Source organism: Podarcis liolepis, assembly GCF_965112155.1.
Source record: "Podarcis liolepis genome assembly, chromosome: 13".
NCBI lineage: Eukaryota > Metazoa > Chordata > Lepidosauria > Squamata > Lacertidae > Podarcis > Podarcis liolepis.
In genome coordinates, this window is record NC_139573.1 from 628,083 (window position 1) to 647,280 (window position 19,198).

Sequence of the window (19,198 nt, forward strand, 5' to 3'; positions counted from 1 at the left end):
CTGAGGCGCACAGACCCAGGGGATCCCTCGGCCCCCTTCTTCCTCTCAGACCCCCAGAGACTCAGCCTGGCTTTCCCCCCTCTTCCCCTCCAGCCCCTCTTCCTCCCTCAGCTGCCAGGCTCCTTCTTCTGGCCCCCGAGATTCTCCTCAGGGAGGATCTTCCACCCAGACCAGAGCCGCTTCTCCACTGCTCCCTCAGACACAGCCTCTCAGTCGTCGTCGTCATCATCATCATCATCATATTCTTCTTCTTCTTCTTCTTCTTCTTCTTCTTCTTCTTCTTCTTATTATTATTATTATTATTATTATTATTATTATTATTATTATTATTCCTTCCTCCCGCCTCAGCTCCAGCCTCAAAACTCCCTCCGAAAAGGCGCCTCTCCTCTTCCCGCCCAAAGGGCTGGCTCCGCCCCCGCCTCTCTGGGGAGCCAATCAGAGAGAAGTTCCAGCCCCCTGGTGGCGTCTCTATACACACACACACACACACACAAAACTGTTGCCTTGAAAGTGGGGCTGCTCAGTCTGGGACTTGGCCCTCATTGCTGGGGCAGAAGGAAGGGGCAGCCAACCCCCCGATTCCCCGCTGGGGTTTCCCCCTTCCAGCTGCTGCTGTTTCCAAGGGAGGGAGCAGCTCAGCTCGCCAGCCAAGAGGAGCCTCCAAACCCTCCTGCTTTGGAGAGGGAGAGAAGGGGTGCACGGCAGGCCAAGGGTTAAGAGGAGCGGAGCTGCCTTCCTAGAGCGGACAGGAAAAGAAGGTGAAGCCGGCTGGTCCTCCCAAGCCCAAGCCCCTCCCTCCGCAGCGCCTGCCTTGCTCGAGAGGAAGGGATCTGCCCGCTCTCTTCCGGGATCTGGTGAGCCTCCTCTCCCTTCGCCAGAGGGTGCATCGGGGGTCTTCCAGATCCATGCAGCCTGGGACCCCGCCCCCCGCCCCCTCCCCGGGAAAAGGGGAAGGACCCAGCGAAGTCCCGTCCCAGGGGATTCTGGGGTGCGGCTCCCATCCTGATTTGGGGGAGCCGGCCTTGGTCAGGTGAGCAGCAGGACTAGCCCGCTTCGGGCGCAGCGGGACACCGGGATGAGTCACAGCAGCACCTATTTATCTACTCGCTTTCAACCCTGCTAGGTTGGCGGGAGCTCCCCCCGGCTTGCAAATTTGAACTCCTAACCTCCTGATCAACAAGCTCAAGAGACCCCAGGACAGTCCTCTAGTCCCACCCTGTGCAGTGCAGGCATCTCCAATAAAATGCCACCTGGATGTCCTTGGAGAAAAAGAGGGGATAGAAATGTCATAAATACAGAGTGGGACCTCAGCCAGTAATTAGTTTATAATTTGGCTACTGCATTTGGCTCCAGTTTCCAAGGCAGCTCCATGCACTCAGCAAATGAGACTTCAGTAGAATCTTAGAATTGTAGAGTTGGAAGGGACCCTGATGGTCATCTAGTCCAACCCCCTGCAATGCAAGAATGTCAAAGCATCCATGACACTTAAAAACTATCCATGGAAGGAGAGTCCACCACCTTACAAGGGCACCTGTTCCACTGTCAAACACCTCTTACCCTCAGATGTTTAGACAGAAGCTCCTTGGATACATTGAGTCAATTCCCCTCCTCTCAGGTTCCTCTTTCCCCATCTCCTTCAACCATTCCCCATAAGGCATGGCTTCCAGACCTTTGATCATCCTAGTTGACCTCCTCTGCACACCTTTCAGCTTGCCAATATACTTCTTGAATTGCAGTGTCCAGAACCAGACATGGAGCTCCAGGTGGGGTCTGCCCAAGGCAGAATAGAGTGGCGCTGTAACTTCCCTTTATCTGAAAACTAGACTTCTGTGGGTGCAGCTTAGAACTGCATTAGCCTTTTTTGCTGCTGAATCAGACTGTTGACTCATGTTCAGCTTTTGGTCTATGAAAACCCCTATGTTCTCCATCTTATACTTGTGTAGCTGGTTCTTCCTGCCTAAGTGAAGAACCTTACATTTGTCCCTCTGGAAATTCCTGAGTGACACCTGTACTTTCTCTAAGGTCCACCTTTAGTTAGAAAGGCAATGAATCACGTCTTGAGAGAAGCGTCATGCACTCCTGGCTTCCCACTTACCTTTGTCTCTTGCAGGTGACAGGAGATTGCCAGCAAGACCTCTTCATCCATCTTTTCTTGGTGGCGGAGAGGAAGCAGTGACTGTGGAACCAGATCAGGTAGGGGAAAGCAGCCTTGTGGGGAAAGAGGCGGAGGGGGTGGGGCAGCCAGGGGTCCTCTGAAGGAATCTCTCACCTCTTCCTCTTGGCTTCTGTCAAAACAGCCCTTAACAAAGACTGACAATGTTATTGAAGAAGATTTATGTACTGAGATTAAGGAACATCCACCTCACCTTAATTCTTCTTCTGAATGTTGTTACCATTATTTAGTGATCATTGCAGTTTTATTTGTCTACTTATTGTGAAATACTAAAATACATTTCTCATCAGTTTGCCAACCATAAAAAACAGTAACTGTGATTCACCTAACCAGCCCCATCTATTGCACAGTGGGGCTTTCGCACCCCCTCTACGTTGGCCTAATGCACACAATGAAACACACAAAAATAATTCCATTAAGACGGTAAAAGCAGCATCCATACTTAAACAGTGTGGTAAAAGAATCCCATTAAAACTGTGCAGTACTTTACAGGCAGGAAACAACAAAACAATTCATAGCAGATAATCGTTATTCTGGCTAAGAGGAGGACCTCTCTCTCTCTCTCTCTTTTTAACAGTTCACTGTTCTCTGAAGACGTCGCTGTTTGTTTCACGGGTGAGCAGTGGGCATTACTGGATCCTGACCAGAGAGCTCTGCATACAGAAGTTATAAAGGAGAATTGTGGGATCATGGCCTTTCTCGGTAAGGTTCCCTGTTGGAACTTTGTTTTGATATTCCGTATATATACCTATGTGGTGAACCTCCTAGACTTAGATGGAGCTGAACCGCACCACCTACAGCATCTGGGATTCTCAAACCCACACAATTTACCTTGAATGGTGCACTGTTGACTGTTTTGCCTGTGAATATTCTTACTCCATTTATGCCTTTTTAAACAAGGATCAGGCTGGTGTGAACTGCCCAGACCTTTTTAAATGTAGACTTCAGAGTGGTTAGTGAAACGGATATGGCTTCTGTCAGGTTTTATTTTTTAATTGAAAGTATTCAACATAGAATAAATACCAAGCTAATCTAAATAAACATAGAGAAGAAAATAAAAACAAAAAAAGAGAGAAACCAATATCTCTGCTATTCTTTGAAACTTCCTGCATTGCCAGTCACTGGAGCTGGTTGGAATAATTCGGGATTCAATGTGGTTAGCTGGACTGTCAGATTTTCTGTTTCTGCTTGTCAGTTTTGGATGACCAAAGAAACTACTGACCTTGGAGATGGTGCGGTTTCCATGATAAGGCCAAAAAAACCCATCGTCCCAGAAAACAGCCAGGCCTTTTGAGTCAGGTTGCCATCAATATCTCAGTGAATGCCAGTCCAGAAAGGCAGTGATTCCTTTGCTAAGACCTCACATCTAATTCCCCATAGGGCTTCCTACAATAGAAGCAGTGATGTACTTTATTCAATAATTGTGGACTCTCCTTCCTCCTGATGCTCAAATCCATATCTCTCTTTCTTGCAGGTGGTGATGAATCAGAAACTAAGAACCAGCGAATCCGTGACAAAATCCACACAGTGGAGAACCCACGTCAAAATGAGGAGTGTGGAGAGAGCTCTCATTCCTCATCTCATCCAAGAAATCCCATTGGGAAGAAAACATATCAGTGCTTGGAATGTGGGAAGAGCTTCCATCAGAGGTTCCATCTCACGGCCCATCAAAGAATTCATACAGGGGAGAAACCCTATCAGTGCTTGGAATGTGGAAAGAGCTTCAACATGAAGCAAAATCTCACTACCCATCAAAGAATTCATAAAGGAGAGAAACCTTATCAATGCTTGGAATGCGGGAAGAGCTTCAGTACAAAGGCCTATGTCACTTCCCATCAAAAAATCCATACAAGGGAGAAACCATATAAGTGCTGGGAATGTGGAAAAAGCTTTGACTGGAAATATAATCTCACCTCCCATCAAAGAATTCATACAAAACCTTTTCAGTGCTTGGAATGTGGAAAGAGCTTCAGGGAAAGCATCAAACTCACTGCCCATCAGATAATTCATACAGGGGAGAAACCATTCCAGTGCTTGGAATGTGGAAAGAGCTTCTCTCGGAGTGACTCTTTCACTTTCCACCAAAGAACTCACACAGGGGAGAAACCCTATCAGTGCTTGGAGTGTGGAATGAGATTCACTCAGAAAGGAAGTCTCACTTCCCATCAAAGAACTCATACCTGGGTGAGCCCACATAAATGCTTGGAATGTGGAAGGACTTTTAGTCAGGACTCCTATCTCATTTCCCATCAAATAATTCATACAATGGAGAGACCATATAAATGCTTGGAATGTGGAGAGTGTTTTAGTCAGGAGTCCTTTCTCACGTCTCATCAAAGAACTCACAGCAGGGAGAATCAGATTCCCCAAGAATCATTGAATTGTTGCATTGGATTGGATGGTGAGAGTCATCTTCTCCAAGCCCCTGCAATGAAGGATATTCAACAAAAGAATTCATGACAGATGGCCACCCAACCTTTGAGACCTTTGGGTGAAAGCCATCATACAAATGTAATAAATCAAATAAAAAGCAAAGCAGTCGTAAACAATAAAACAGTAGAATACACAACCGAATTGAAGAATAACCACACAAATCACAACAAGATCTAAAATAAATATTCAAAACCCTACAACAACCCCCCCCCCAATATCCTAAGCCAAAGAGTCTGTTCAGCAGCCCAGCTTTTGTAGCTGGAGTCTCTCCTTCCATCCATCTCACTGGGCCCTTCTCTCCCAATCTAGGTGGGAAAATGCCTGCGAGGCAGGGAGGTGGTATTCCAGGACTCGCAACCAAGATGGTTTTGGGCCTCTTCAGGATAGACTGATGGAGGATGGAGTGAAGAGAGAGAGGGGGTGGTAGTTGTGAAGGAGGGCTGGTTAGATCAGTAGTAGAGGAGTAGAGGAACAGCATAAAGATGCACATTGTTACCATTGTAATTAAGTAAAAAAGAAACAGGAACATTTGAAACCACATGCTTATGTACACAAACATGAATTTATTTTTCATTTTTCAATAAAACGGGTATACTACACCAGATTTGTAATTCCTTTCTACATTAGGGGTGAAGTTTTCAGATAGGAGTTCTTTGGGGTGGCAGTGTGAATAAGAGTGTGTTTGGTGAAAGGTAGGGACGCGGTTGGCGCTGTGAGTAAAACCTCAGCGCCTAGGACTTGCCAATCGCATGGTCGGCAGTTCGAATCCCCGCGATGGGGTGAGCTCCCGCCATTCGGTCCCAGCTCCTGCCCATGTAGCAGTTTGAAAGCACCCCTAAGTGCAAGTAGATAAATAGGTACTGCTTTATAGCGGGAAGGTAAACGGCGTTTCCGTGTGCTGCGCTGGTTCGCCAGAGCAGCTTCGTCACACTGGCCACGTGACCCGGAAGTATATCTTCCTCTTAAGTGAGATGGGCGCACAACCCTAGAGTCGGACATGACTTGCCCGTACGGGCAGGGGTACCTTTACCTTTAGGGTTGCCAGTCAAGTAGGATTCCTGACACCCGCAAAGTTGTTGAAGAAACCCAAATTGTTGACTTTCTTGTGGAAATCTCTCCCCCCCAATAGTGATGTTTAACTTTTTGAGCTGTTTCCACTGCTTTTTCCACCACATTGCCATACATCTGGTTTTTCCCTGACATTGTGCCAATTTGGCAAAAACCCCAACACCAATTTTACACCCGGAAACTAAGACGTCAGGAATTTTCCTGATGTATAGCAAGCCTAGAAAGGCCCAATAAAGTTCCACCTTCTAGCTGTGCTCCCTGAATGCTTTGGGAATGTGGCACAGGAGTGTGTGGGCACTGCCAGAACAAAGGGGGTGGTGGCACAACACAAAGAGAAAAACTTTGCATTCTGAAATGTTTAAATGTGCTTCAGAAAAACAAAGTCTTGCAACATCCCTAAAAGATGGGCCAGTAGTGTTACCCAAATAATGCAGGAGGTTGAAGAGAAGGAGAGGGGTGTGAATCAGATACTGTTCCCTGCAAGTTGCACACTGTAGCGGATTCACTCTGCTAAGTGCCCCCAGTGAAATTTAGCACACCCGCCGCATGGTACGCCAATTAAATGAATTTCTGCAATTTTTGTGGGGGTCTTGTGTGGGGGAAACTTCAACTAAGGGAGTCTCTGACAGAATAAGAAAAGTTTGATTTACAAAACAGAGGTTGGTGAAACAGTTGGGTAAGGAGGTGCATACTTTCAGGTATGGCGTCACGAAGAGTCGGACACGACTAAACAACAACAACTTTCAGGTAGAAGTTAGCTTATTACTTAAATATAAGGATGTCACAGGCTTAAACACAGTAGCATATGAACAACTTTTCTTAAACTTCAGTTGCTAAAGATCAGTTTGTACCCTTCAAGTAGATGTTCCTGTTTCTAGACGAGGTGGGAAAATGCTCAAATGCGTTTCTGTTACTTCCCTCTCGCTCCTTGCCTTAGTTATGACAGGTGTGGCAGTTCAATCCTTTTGACCAGCCCAGGTTCCTTCACAGCCTAATACTTTGGCTCACTTTCCCTCAGCCTCCCTCTCTCCTCTCAGGCGCCTTCTTTTGCGCGCCAGACCCAGGGGATCCCTCGGCCCCTTGACTGGCTGGGGATCCTTCTTTCCGCCAGACTCGGCTCTCGGTCACACACACAATCCATTCTGGTATTTGCTGCCTCCTGACGCCTCTTTGGGGCCCTCAGGCGCCTCCTGAACCTGTTGAGGTGCTGATCTCCTAGTATTGTCTAGTTGTGGCTTTTTCAAACTGTGCTTTTAAAGTGGAGGAGCGTCGCGCCCTGTCTGCCTCCTTGAGCTGGAAAAGTGCCTGTGACTTTGCCCTATGACTGGGGCAGAAGGAAGGGAATTGCTAGGCAGGATGGGGGGGAGAGAAGAGAAAAGAACCCGCGGAGGAAGGGGGTCCCCCCAACCCCCCCCCCCGATTCCCCGCTGGGGTTTCCCCCTTCCAGCTGCTGCTGTTTCCAAGGGAGGGAGCAGCTCAGCTCGCCAGCCAAGAGGGCCCCCCAAATCCTCCTGCTTTGGAGAGGGAGAGAAGGGGGGGCACGGCAGGCCAAGGGTTAAGAGGAGCGGAGCTGCCTTCCTAGAGCGGACAGGAAAAGAAGGGGAAGCCGGCTGGTCCTCCCGCGCCCAAGCCCCTCCCTCCGCTACGCCTTCCTTCCTAGAGAGGAAGGGATCTGCCCGCTCTCTTCCGGGATCTGGTGAGCCTCCTCTCCCTTCCCCAGAGGGGGCATTGGGGCGAAGGGGAGGGGGCAGAGGGGGTCTTCCAGATCCATGCAGCCTGGGACCCCGCCCCCCGCCCCCTCCCCGGGAAAAGAGGAAGGACCCCGTTAAGTCCCGTCCCAGGGGATTCTGGGGTGCGGCTCCCAGCCTGATTTGGGGGAGCCGGCCTTGGTCAGGTGACCAGCAGGACTAGCCCGCTTCGGGCGCAGCGGGACACCGTGCAGAGGGCCGGAGCGCACGCTGTTTCCCTTCCCGCCGGAGCGGTACCTCTGGATCTATTGCGCTGGCCTGCTTTCGAGCTGCTAGCTTGGCAGGAGCAGGGAGCTCACTCCCTTGTGCCGTTTCAAACCACCGACCTCACGATCAGCAACCAGAAGAGGCTCAGTGGCTTAGACCACAAGGGTCTTCCAGTCCAACCCTGTGCAAGGCCGAAATTTCCACTAAAATGTTGGGCGAAATGGGTAGGGGGGTAGACCCAGGGCCGCCTGAAGCATATCTGGCGCAGGGGTGCAAAGATCCCTCCGGCACCCCCCAGACCTTTTATAAGGGGGGGACCCCAAAGTTGTTGACATTTTTTAGGAAAGGCTGCTCCCACCCTCGCACACAGCCGGACGCCGGCTGCCGTGGTGAGGTCGTGGTGTGGGGCTGGGCAGCCAGGCGCAATGGGGGCGGCACGGGAGGCAGGCAGGGGTCTCGTTCGGGCAGGGACAGGCGAAGCAAGCCAGGCCGCAGTCTCACCATCCTCGCTCGCTCAGCCACAGTCTCACCATCCTTGCTTGGGGAGGAACGGGGGGGGGGGAGCATGACACAGTTCATGTGAAGGAGTGCCAAGGTGGTGGGGGCAGCGGGAGGAGGGAGGGGTGCTAGGGGCAACAGTTGCCGCATGTAGCCTTGAGCCCAGGGGTCTCTGTCGGAGTGGACGGGGAAATGGTGGCAGAGTCAAGTTTATTATGTGCAGAGCTTGGGATGTAAGCAGCCGAGGAGGTGGCGTGTTGCGGAGCCAGCAGAGAGAGCTCTGGCCTGTGCAAAGGCATCCGGAGCCTTCCTGCCTCCGACAGGTGCTGGAGGCGCGCAAGCACTAAGCCCCCGCTCCGCCTCGCATACCTCCCCGCTCTCCCCTCCCCGGACACTCTGCCTGGCGCCCTCCACTGCTTGGTGCCCTGGCTCGCCCCACCACTACGCCCAGTAGAAAAGACATCCCTGGATAGACCCATGGATGCCCCCTGGATCTCCTTGGAGAAAAGGGGGGGGGATAGAGATGCCATAAATAAAGTGCGGGAGCTCAGCCCGTAATCGGACTGCTACATTTTGGACCGGTCTCCCAGTCCTCTTCAAAGGCAGCTCCACGTAGAGTTAAGGTTACCAGATTTTTTTCAATTACTCCAGGAACACTTTTCAACTTCAATGGATTTTGTATGGGGACTGATTTGTAAATCTGGGGACTGTCCCCGGGAAACAGGGACGTCTGGTAACCTGGCAACGCACTCAGCAAAGGAGACTTTAATAGAATTGTGGGGTTGGAAGGGACCCTGAGGGACATCTAGTCAAAACCACGGTAATATAGCCATTTCAATTATAGCATCCATGACGCTTTAAAAACCTCCATGGCAGGAGAGTCCACCACCTTCTGAGGGAGGGTGTTCCATTGCTGAGAATAAGGAACAGCCCCCTCCCCTTATTGTTCCTTCTGAACATCGCTAGCATTATTTAACAGTAGTTTCTGTTTTATTTTTCTAAATAGTAGAAATGCTAAAATATGCTTCCCACCAGTTTCCAGTTCATGAAAAACCGTGGCCAGGATACACCTAACCACATGGGTAGGCAAACTGAGGCCGGGGGCCGGATCCGGCCCAATTGCCTTCTCAGTCCAGCCCATGGACAGTCTGGGAATCAGCGTGTTTTTACATGAGTAGAATGTGTGCTTTTATTTAAAATGCATCTCTGGGTTATTTGTGGGGCTTAGGAATTTGTTCATATTTCCCCTTCAAAATATAGTCCAGCCCCCCACAAGGTCTGAGGGACAGTGGACCGGCCCACGGCTGAAAAAGGTTGCTGACCTCTCCTAACCAGCTCCATCTGTTGCAATACTGGGCTTTCCCCACCCTCTCCACCTTGGGTCCCCATATGCCTCTTGAAGTTGGCCTAATGTACACAACAAAACACAAAATAATTCCAGTAAGATGTTAAAAGGAGCATCCATACTTACAATGTGCAGCAAGACAATCCCATTAAAACAGCACAGGTGGGAAACAACAAATCAGTTCATAGTAGATAATCTTTATACTGGCTATGAGGAGCACCTTTCTCTCTCTTTTTCTTCTTAGAGTTCACTGGGCTTTGAAGGCGTCATTGTTCGATTCCTGGGTGAGGAGTGGGCGTTGCTGGACCCTGACCAGAAAGCTCTGCATACAGAAGCCATAGAGGAGAATAATAGCTGATAATTGTGGAATCATGGCCTCTCTTGGTAAGGCTCCCCGCTGGATCAATATGTTTTGAAATTCCATACATATATATGTGACGAACCTCCCAGATTTGGTGGATTTTGACAGCCCCACTTACAGCCTTTTTAAACAAGGATCAGGCTGGTCTGAACTGCCCAGTCCCTTTTAAATGTAGGTTTCAGAGTGGTTAGGGAAAGTGAAGTAGCTTGTTGTTGTTGTTGTAAGTTTTCAATAGAATTAAAAACCAACTAATCTATATAAACATAGAGAAGAAAAGAACAGTAACAAAGAGAGAAAGAAAAAACAGAAAACGGGAAAGAGAGTGAGCGAGAAGAAAAATAAAATACAGTGCCCTCTACCAGTGGTAGATCTTAACCCTTATCGACGCTTCCAGCTCTCACCAGGGAACTTCCCTTTCTTCTCCCAACCTCTTTCCCTGGGAGATGACCCCTTCCCTGCCTCTCCCGCAGAGTCCTTCATCAGCAATACAGCAGCTTTCTGTGAATATCCTCATCAGACCAGCGTAGAGAACTTCAAAATACGAAATAAAACAAGGACAAAAAGAGAACTAACAAAAAAAAAAGGAGTAAAGCTACAGTAAGTATCATTGAAAAAGGAAAACAGAAATAAAGGAAATAAATAGAGAAGACTTCCCATTCTCCCTCTGCCCATTATGTAATGTATATTCGGATGGTTCAAAGTATTCAAAGCATTCACTCCAGGATAATATCCAGCTGCATTGCAAGACAGTGCCCAGCTGTTCCTCCATCTGCTAGGCGGTCTTTTCTCAATCATCAATCCCAGGCACCTCAAGTTCGTTCATTTTGCTTTCCACGCAAAAAGTCCAGTTGTTATTATCACTAGCTATCAAGAAAATTCTTCCTCCAGTCCAGTATAACAAATGTTTCTTATCTGGATAATAATCAATAATCCTTTACTTATTATATGTTCATTAATTTGTACCCAATCCTATCTCCTGTTGGCCATGATGTCCCACCTTGATTTAAGAAGAAAACTCCTTCCATTTCCACTTCTTTCATTTATTTTTTCTTGTTCTTCCAAATTGCTGCAAATCAATTGCAAACCAATTAATTCAGTTTCATATAATTTTCCCAAACCGGCTTTCCATTCCACGTATAAGATATGTCCAAGATGAACCCCTATTGCTGTTTATTGTTCTCAGTTAATATCTAGATAACATCCTCTAAAGGTAAAGGGACCCCTGACCATTAGGTCCAGTTGCAGACGACTCTGTGGTTGCGGCACTCATCTAGCTTTATTGGCTGAGGGAGCTGGCGTACAGCTTCTGGGTCATGTGGCCAGCATGACGAAGCCGCTTCTGGCAAACCAGAGCAGCGCACGGAAACGCCGTTCACCTTCCCGCCAGAGCGGGACCTATTTATCTACTTGCACTTTGACGTGCTTTCGAACTGCTAGGTTGGCAGCAGCAGGGACTGAGCAACGGGAGCTCACTCCGTCGCGGGGATTCGAACCGCCGACCTTCTGATCGGCAAGTCCTGGGCTCTGTGGTTTAGACCACAATGCCACCCGCGTCCCTAGTATTAACCAAAATCATTATACATCAGCTGCTCCTTTACATCCCTGCATACAGAAAAAGTGAACCTTAATAAGACTCAGCCTGTATATATATTCAATGACAACAGGTGTGGTTATTATTCCCTTTAAACATTGGCTTGAATTTTAATAAGTTCCATTTTTCAGAGTTCATTCTTGTCTTCCAACTTGTACCTCCGCATTTTCCTTGTTCAGATCCAGTTTTTTTGCTGCTTAACTGCAGCTCTTATGTTCCTTCTCATGCTGCCCAAGGTCACTTCAGATATTCCTCCACAGAGATTACAACCGCAGATAAATCTGGCTCTCAAACAGGATAATTTATTGAACAGCCCAGCCATTAGAGTCTCTGTCCCTCTCCAACACACAGCAGGCACATCCAGTCCAGTACCTCCAGGTCACCTGTTTCACCTCTATGCCAAGCCGCGCCACACTCCTCTCAACCTCTTCATGGCCTGAGTTCCTTCCATATTAACAGAGTAGACTGCATTCTTGCTAGTCTGAAGAGTCGTAAATTGCAATTCCTGCGTTTCTCCCTCCAGAAACAGCAAACAATGCACAGAGATGATTGTAAACACAAATCGAATGACCAATCAGTCAGTCCTTAGTCAGAGGAGGGCAGGCATAGTAAGACTTTTTCAAATTCCCAGTAAAACATAAAAACATCTGCCCTCCTCTTTCCTCAGCCAAAAGTCCCACATTCTCGACACTTGCTTCTTCTTTTCATTAATCAGGAGAGGGCAGGGAAAGCACAGGGGGAAATAGTGTAACATAAAACAGTCTGCCCCCCTCCTTCTCTGTTCAAGTCTGTTGCAGGGGTTTTCCCATGTTAAAATTCCATTTAAATATCTTCAGAAATTCCAGTTCCTACACGACAGCTGGTTAAGTCGCAGCCTGCGTTGCATATCTTGTCCAGAGAGGGCTCTTAGTTTCATCCAATTAGCCAAATTGAAGGAGGACTCTTTCCACGCTTCATAAAAAGGCTCTGGAGGCTGGTTCTTTGGCAGAGAACTCACTCCCAGCGTCCCCTTCATTTCTTCTTCCATGGAGGCAGTCATGGGGTCAACCAACATCTAGATGCACCTTAGTCTCTGATTCTTCCCAGAGACGTCCGGGAGAGGACATGCCTTGTTCTCTCCCTCCCTCTGCCTGAACTTATTCACAATCCCCAGAGGGGTTCTAAAGAACTGCCACCCTTGAATGTGGGTGTTGACCAGAAGCGTAAAAGTCCTTCCATTCCACTTCTTCCATTTTTTTCTCTCCAGACAAGTTTACCAGCTGCTTGGTGGCTTTCCCCCCTGAGTTTACCTCAGTTTGAACAAAAGATCATTTCTCTCCCAGTTCTTTCTCTGCCATCACAGAATGTTTCTTAGTGTTTCTGTCCATGGCTCCATTCCTCTGCTCCAGAATAACGGTTAAGATACAACCTTGATAGAGGGCTTCTTTCTTTTTCTCTTCTTCTGTTATTTGTTTGTTTCTTTTTCCATTTATTCTCTCTGTTTTATTTTTATTTAGTTTGGCTTTCATTGTGTTTAATGTTGAAAATCCCTGAAAAGAAACTTCTTATCTCAGTGTGAAAAGTGGTGCCTTCAGAGCATGTTAGGTTCATCCCAGTTCATCTCCCAATCTTCAAAGGGAGAGCGTGATACTGGTATCTTCACCCTGGCTGTCATAAATCATCACATAATCTCTACCAGTGTGGTGTAGTGGTTAAGAGCGGTAGTCACGTAATCTGGGAAACCGGGTTCGTGTCTCCGCTCCTCCACATGCAGCTGCTGGGTGACCTTGGGCCAGTCACACTTCTGTGAAGTCTCTCAGCCCCACTCATCTCACAGAGTGTTTGTTGTGGGGGAGGAAGGGAAAGGAGAATGTTAGCCGCTTTGAGACTCCTGAAGGGGAGTGAAAGGTGGGGTATCAAATCCAAACTCTTCTTCTTCTTCTACTGGCAGGGTATTGACAGCCCAAAACTAGCCAGCCTCCCCCAGCCTGGAGTCATCACTTCTGTCAAAGACAACTGATATTAGAGATGGAACAGATTCCATGATTGGGCCAAGCAAAATCCATCCCAGAAAAGAGCCAGGGTTTTGGGATCTCAGGTTCCCATAAAGATGTCTCTGAATGCCAGTCAACAAAGGCAGTGAACCCTAAAATAAGTCCTCCATCTATCTCGCTCCAGTTCTTCCTCTCTCACAAGCATTAAAGAGCAATGTTCAATCATTGCGGGCTCCATTTCTTGCTGAGCCTCTAATTCATCTCTCTCTTTGTTGCAGGGGATGATGAATTGGAAATGGAGGACAAGGGAGATCATGACGAAATCCACACAGAGGAGAAACCAAGAAAATATTTGGAATGTGGAAAGAGCTTCAGTCAAAGCTCCCATTCAACTTCCCCTCGAAGAAATCCCACTGGGAAGAAACACTACCAGTGCTTGGAATGTGGAAAGAGCTTCTGTCGGAGGGGTCATCTCATTATTCATGAAAGAATTCATACTGGGGAGAAACCATATCAGTGTGAGGAATGTCAAAAGTTCTTTAGTCACAGGTCCAGCCTCACTACCCATCAAAGACTTCATACAGGGGAGAAGCCTTATCAGTGCTTGGAATGTGGAAAGAGCTTCAGTCAAAAGTTCCAGCTCATTTCCCATCAACGAATTCATACACGGGAGAAACCTTTTCAGTGCCTGGAATGTGGAAAGAGCTTCAGTCACAGGTCCAGCCTCATTTTCCACCAAAGAATTCATACAGGGGAGAAACCTTTTCCATACTTGGATTGTGGAAAGAGCTTCAATCAAAGCTCCCATTCAACTTCCCATCAAAGAAATCCCATTGGGAAGAAACCCTATCAGTGCTTGGAATGTGGAAAGAGTTTCACTCGGAGTGGTCATCTCATTATTCATGAAAGAATTCATACAGGGGAGAAACCATATCAGTGTGAGGAATGTCAAAAGTGCTTCAGTCACAGGTGCAGCTTCATTTCACATCAAAGAATTCATACAGGAGAAAAACCTTATCGGTGCTTGGAATGTGGAAAGAGTTTCAGTCGGAGTGACCTACTCACGGTCCATCAAAGAATTCATACAGGGGAAAAACCTTTTCAGTGCTCGGAATGCGGAAAGAGTTTCAATCAGAGTGCCACCCTTGCTGCCCATCAAAGAATTCATAAAAAACCTTATCAGTGCTCAGAATGTGGAAAGAGCTTCAATGAGAGCACTAAACTCACTTCCCATCAGATTATTCATAGAGGGGAGAGACCATTTCAGTGCTTGGAATGTGGAAAGAGATTCACACAGAAGGCAGGTCTCACTTCCCATCAAAGAACTCATACCTGGGTGAGCCCATATAAATGCTTGGAATGTGGAAGGAGTTTTAGTCAGGACTCCCATCTCATTTCCCATCAAATAATTCATACAATGGAGAGACCGTATAAATGCTTGGAATGTGGAGAGTGTTTTAGTCAGGAGTCCTTTCTCACTTCCCATCAAAGAACTCACAGCAGGGAGAATCAGATTCCCCAAGAATCATTGAATTGTTGCATTGGATTGGACGGTGAGTCCCATCTGCTTGAACCCCCTGCAATGCAGGATTTTCAACAAAAGCATTCATGACAGATGGTCATCCAACCTTTGCTTTAAAACGTTCAATTCAAGAAGAGTCCACCCCCACCTGTACTTGTTTGTTCCAGAGTCAAACAGTTCTTGCTGTCAGAAAGTTCTGCCTGATGTTTCATCAGATTTTCCTTACTTTTATCTTGAATACATTGGTTTGGGTCCTCCTTCCACCAGAGTAGGAGAAACCAAGTTTACTCACTCTTCATGGCACAACCCTTTAGATATGTCTATCACATCTTCTCCATCTCCTTTTCTCCATAATAAACATCCCGGCTCCCTCAACCGTTTCTCCGAAGTCTTGGTTTCCAGAGCCATGTTCCCCTTGGTCTCCCTCCTCTGCACCATTCCAGCTTGTCAGGGGTGAAGCCGATCCAGAACTCTGGTTCAAAAGGTTTGGCCCCAGAAGCATCAAAGGCATTGTGGAGACAGAATGTGTGCAACACAACATTCCTGCATTGCAGGGCTTGGAGTGGAAGACCCTTGGGGTTCCTGCAAACTGCATGATTCTATGATGATGCAGCCTAGAATGGCAGCAGCTTTTTATCTTGCTGCTGCACCTCACTGTTGACTCACAACAAGCTTGTGGTCTACTAAGAGGCCTTGATCCTTTTCACATAGATGTGTTGCTGATTATTCCTGCCTACTTGCAGAACCTGATATTTGTCCCTGCTGAAATTCATTTCTTGCATTCAAATACCCCCTTTTCCTCCAAGCTGCTGCTTCATGGTTCTCCCCCTCCTCTTTTAATCCTTTGTTTCTGTTTTCTGTTGTTACTGTATGTCAGGGGTTTAGGAGCAGAAGCACGGGCAAGGGAGGAAACAGAGAGCGAAGGGGAGGAGGCAGAAGAAAAGATGAGTGACGACGACGACCCGAGATCTCCTAGTCTTTCCAGTGAATCAGAGGATTCACAGAAAGGAGCACCAGTGGCGAGGGCAAGGGGGGAGTCTAGGGGGGCACCCCAGGAAGACAGAGCCAGAGAGGACTCAGGGGGGAGCAGCTGGAAATCGGGACCAGCGTCACCGCCAGGAAGCAGGGAAGAGGAAGGGAGCCAGGGGGGAAGCGCTGGTAGCTCACCACAGGAGGGAGGACATGAGTCAGGAGTGGCCACACCTCCACAGGAGGGAGGACATGAGTCGGGGATGGCCACACCTCCATCGGGGAGCGAAGAAACGGTTGAGAGGAAAGTGGAAGGTTGGGCGCGCGCGCCAAGTTCAAATGCAGAGGAAGGCGGCGCAGTAAGCAGCCCCGAAAGAGAGCCAGGTCCTAAAGCCCGGCGCAAGGAGGCAGGAGGGTCTGGGTCAGCGTCAGAAGAATCCCGGAAGGAAGAAGCCCCGGGGGGTAGAGGGACCCAGAGGAGGACAGTCAGGAGGAAAAGGTGGAGCAAGGCTAGGATATTAAGTTGGTGCACACAGGGCGGAGACTCAGACGGAGCTTCGCCGACCTAGCTACTAGGCGTAGAGTTGCGCGCAGCAGCGTGAGAATGGAAACTGTAATTCAATAAAGACTTTTACTTAATGACCGCTGGCTAGCGTGATCCTCTGTGAGCTAGGATCTTCAAGCAGCTCTGACACTATTTCACCAGATCTTAACCTGTTACAATATTTGTAAGAATGGAATCCCGTCCTCTTTTAATCCTGACAATAACCCTGTGAGTTTGGTCAGGATGTGAAGCAGTGCCTGGCCCCCAAGGACACCTGGTGAGCATCAGGGCCAAGTAGGAATTTGAACCCAGGTCTGCCAAGTCATACTCTGACACTAACCACTATACCACTCTAGCTCTGTCATGAGACTCTCAGAAATCGTGCCTTTGTGTGCTTCTGCTTCACGTTTAGGCGCAGTGTTCCGGTCCTTGTTTTTAAAGTTGTGTACACCTGTATCAAAAGAATAGTATAATAGTGCATTTCAGTGCTTTGGGGGGGGGGCGCAGGGTACACATACCCCTAAACATTTTGTGAATCCTTGTACTTTTGTCCATTTACTGTATTTATTTTTCCTGATTTGAACTATAAAATTTCCTTGAGTCAAAATGATTTTCTTGAGTCAACATGAGAGCACACCTAAACCTTCTTTTAAGTAAAAAAAACACTGGTGCATTTAAGGTACTGTTAGCTAGAGAGGCAGAAAGGGAAAGTTTGGGCTGCTGCGTCTGAGTGTTGATTGACTGAGAGTCAGAAAGGGGGGTTGAGTTACTACAGCATAATAACCAGGGCTTTGTTTAATTAAACCATCTATGTCCTTTCAGATGTGTTTGTGGGGAGATGGTTATTCTTGTCTTTTGATTCATGTTTTTGTTATGTCTTTTGTGTTTTTATTTTGTATTTTTATGCTGTGAAGCACTCTGAGATCTTCAGGTGAAAGTCATCATACAAATGTAAAAAATTAAATAAATAAATTGCAAAGTAGTAGTAAACAATAAACAGAACATTAAAATACACAACCACACTGAAAAATAGCCACATAAATCACGACAAGATCTAAAATACAGATAGAAAAACCTATAGCAACAACAAACTTGCTAAGCCCAAGAATTTGTTCAGCAGCCCCAGCTTTTGTAGCTGGAGTCCATCTGCTCATCACCTTGGACCCGGCCCCCCCAGGCCGGTGGAGAAAGCCTGCAAGGAAACAGTTGGAGGTTGAACTCACTAGTAGAGGAACATCCTTGTAATACTCATTGTTACAGTAGTAATAAAGTAATGAAGAATGAACAGAAAAAACTGGAAGATTTGAAACCATACACTTAATGTTAGGGTTGCCTTATTTCAAAAAGTAAAAACCAGGACATCCCGAAAGCTGTTGAGCATTTTTTAAGGAACCCCCCTCAAAAAGTTTTATGAAAATGCCAAATTTCCAATTGATTGGCCTAAGAGCTAGGACAAAGCGCTGCATTCCAGAAATTCCCCCCAGACGTCAGTTCCACTTTTAAAATCCTGGTAATGTCTGGGAAAATCTGGACCTACGGAAGCCCTAACTTATCTTTAAATTAGTGTTTATTTTTAATAAATCAGTTGTGCTCCACCTCACACCTCATTCTTTGCTAGGTTGGGGGTGAAATGTTCAGGTCAGAGTTCTGGGGTGGCAGTGGGAATAAGGGGGGGTTTGGTGAAAAGCCCATCTGTGCCCCCTGAATGCAGAGGGAAGGTGGAGCAGGAGGGGGTGGGCGCAACGTGGGGAGAGAAACAACCTCCGTGTGGTACATTCTGAAGCGTTTATCAAAGTGCTTCATGAAAACAAACTTTTAAAACATTCCTATAAGGTAGACCAGTAGCATAGGCACACCTTTCCTTAAACTTCACTTGCTCAAATGAGCTGTTACACTTCAGATACATTGATGTTCCGGTTTCTAGACTGGGTGGGAAAATGATCAGTTTCTGGTACTTTGCTCTCGTTCCTTTCCCTAGTTCTGGAGGTGTAGCTGTTCAATCCTTTTGACCAGCCCAGGTTAAATACTGCCTAATACTTTTCCTCAGCCTCCCTCTCTCCTCTCAGCAATGCCCCTCCTGAGGCGTTTTAGTTTGAGCGCCAGACCCAGGGGATTCCTCGGCCCCCTTCTTTCTCTCAGACCCCCAGAGACTCCGCCTGGCTTTCCCCCCTCTTCCCCTCCAGCCCCTCTTCCTCGCTCAGCTGCCAGGCTCCTTCTTCTGGCCCCCGAGATTCTCCTCAGGGAGGATCTTCCCCCCAGACCAGAGCCACTGCTCCACTGCTCCCTCAGACACAGCCTCTCAGTCGTCGTCGTCATCATCATCATCATCATATTCTTCTTCTTCTTCTTCTTCTTCTTCTTCTTCTTCTTCTTCTTCTTCTTCTTCTTCTTCTTCTTCCTTCCTCCCGCCTCCTCAGCTCCCGCCTCCAAACTCCCTCCGAAAAGGCGCCTCTCATCTTCCCGCCCAAAGGGCTGGCTCCGCCCCCTCCTCTCTGGGGAGCCAATCAGAGAGAGAGGTTCCCGCCCCCTGCAGCTCCGGACTCGGCCCGGGCTCGGCTGTCCATCTCTCTCTCTCCCTCGCCCCCCCCTTAGTCTTGCCCCCTTTCTGGAGCTGCCTTGCAAGTGGGGCTGCTCTCAGGGGGGCTGAGCTCTCCTTGCTGGGCCAGAAGGAAGGGGCAAGGAAAAGAGGAGAGGAGAGAAAGGAGGAAAGGGCTCGTCAAATGCTGCCGCCAGATTTGTTCCCGCGAGATGTCATCTGGTTCTTTC

General features: G+C 47.8%; 1 protein-coding gene across 12 annotated transcripts in view; it reads left to right on the forward strand.

Moving 5' to 3' along the window:
- The window catches only part of LOC310692027 (uncharacterized protein), a 105,606-nt gene that overhangs the window by 73,452 nt on the left and 12,956 nt on the right, over window positions 1-19,198 (forward strand). For 3 of the 12 annotated variants that reach the window (XM_083472407.1, XM_083472408.1, XM_083472397.1), the window contains one exon: window positions 13,676-15,294. The exons of 1 other annotated variant lie outside the window; for it this stretch is intronic. In XM_083472407.1, coding sequence (XP_083328533.1) covers window positions 13,676-15,009 — 1,334 coding nt within the window. In that variant the 3' untranslated portion in view covers window positions 15,010-15,294. Of the gene's footprint in view, window positions 1-688; window positions 855-2,110; window positions 2,194-2,750; window positions 2,876-7,322; window positions 7,371-9,716; window positions 9,857-10,303; window positions 10,431-13,675; window positions 15,295-19,198 lie in introns of those variants that run through there. 8 more of the 12 variants (XM_083472409.1, XM_083472404.1, XM_083472405.1 and 5 more) reach the window with 7 other exon arrangements.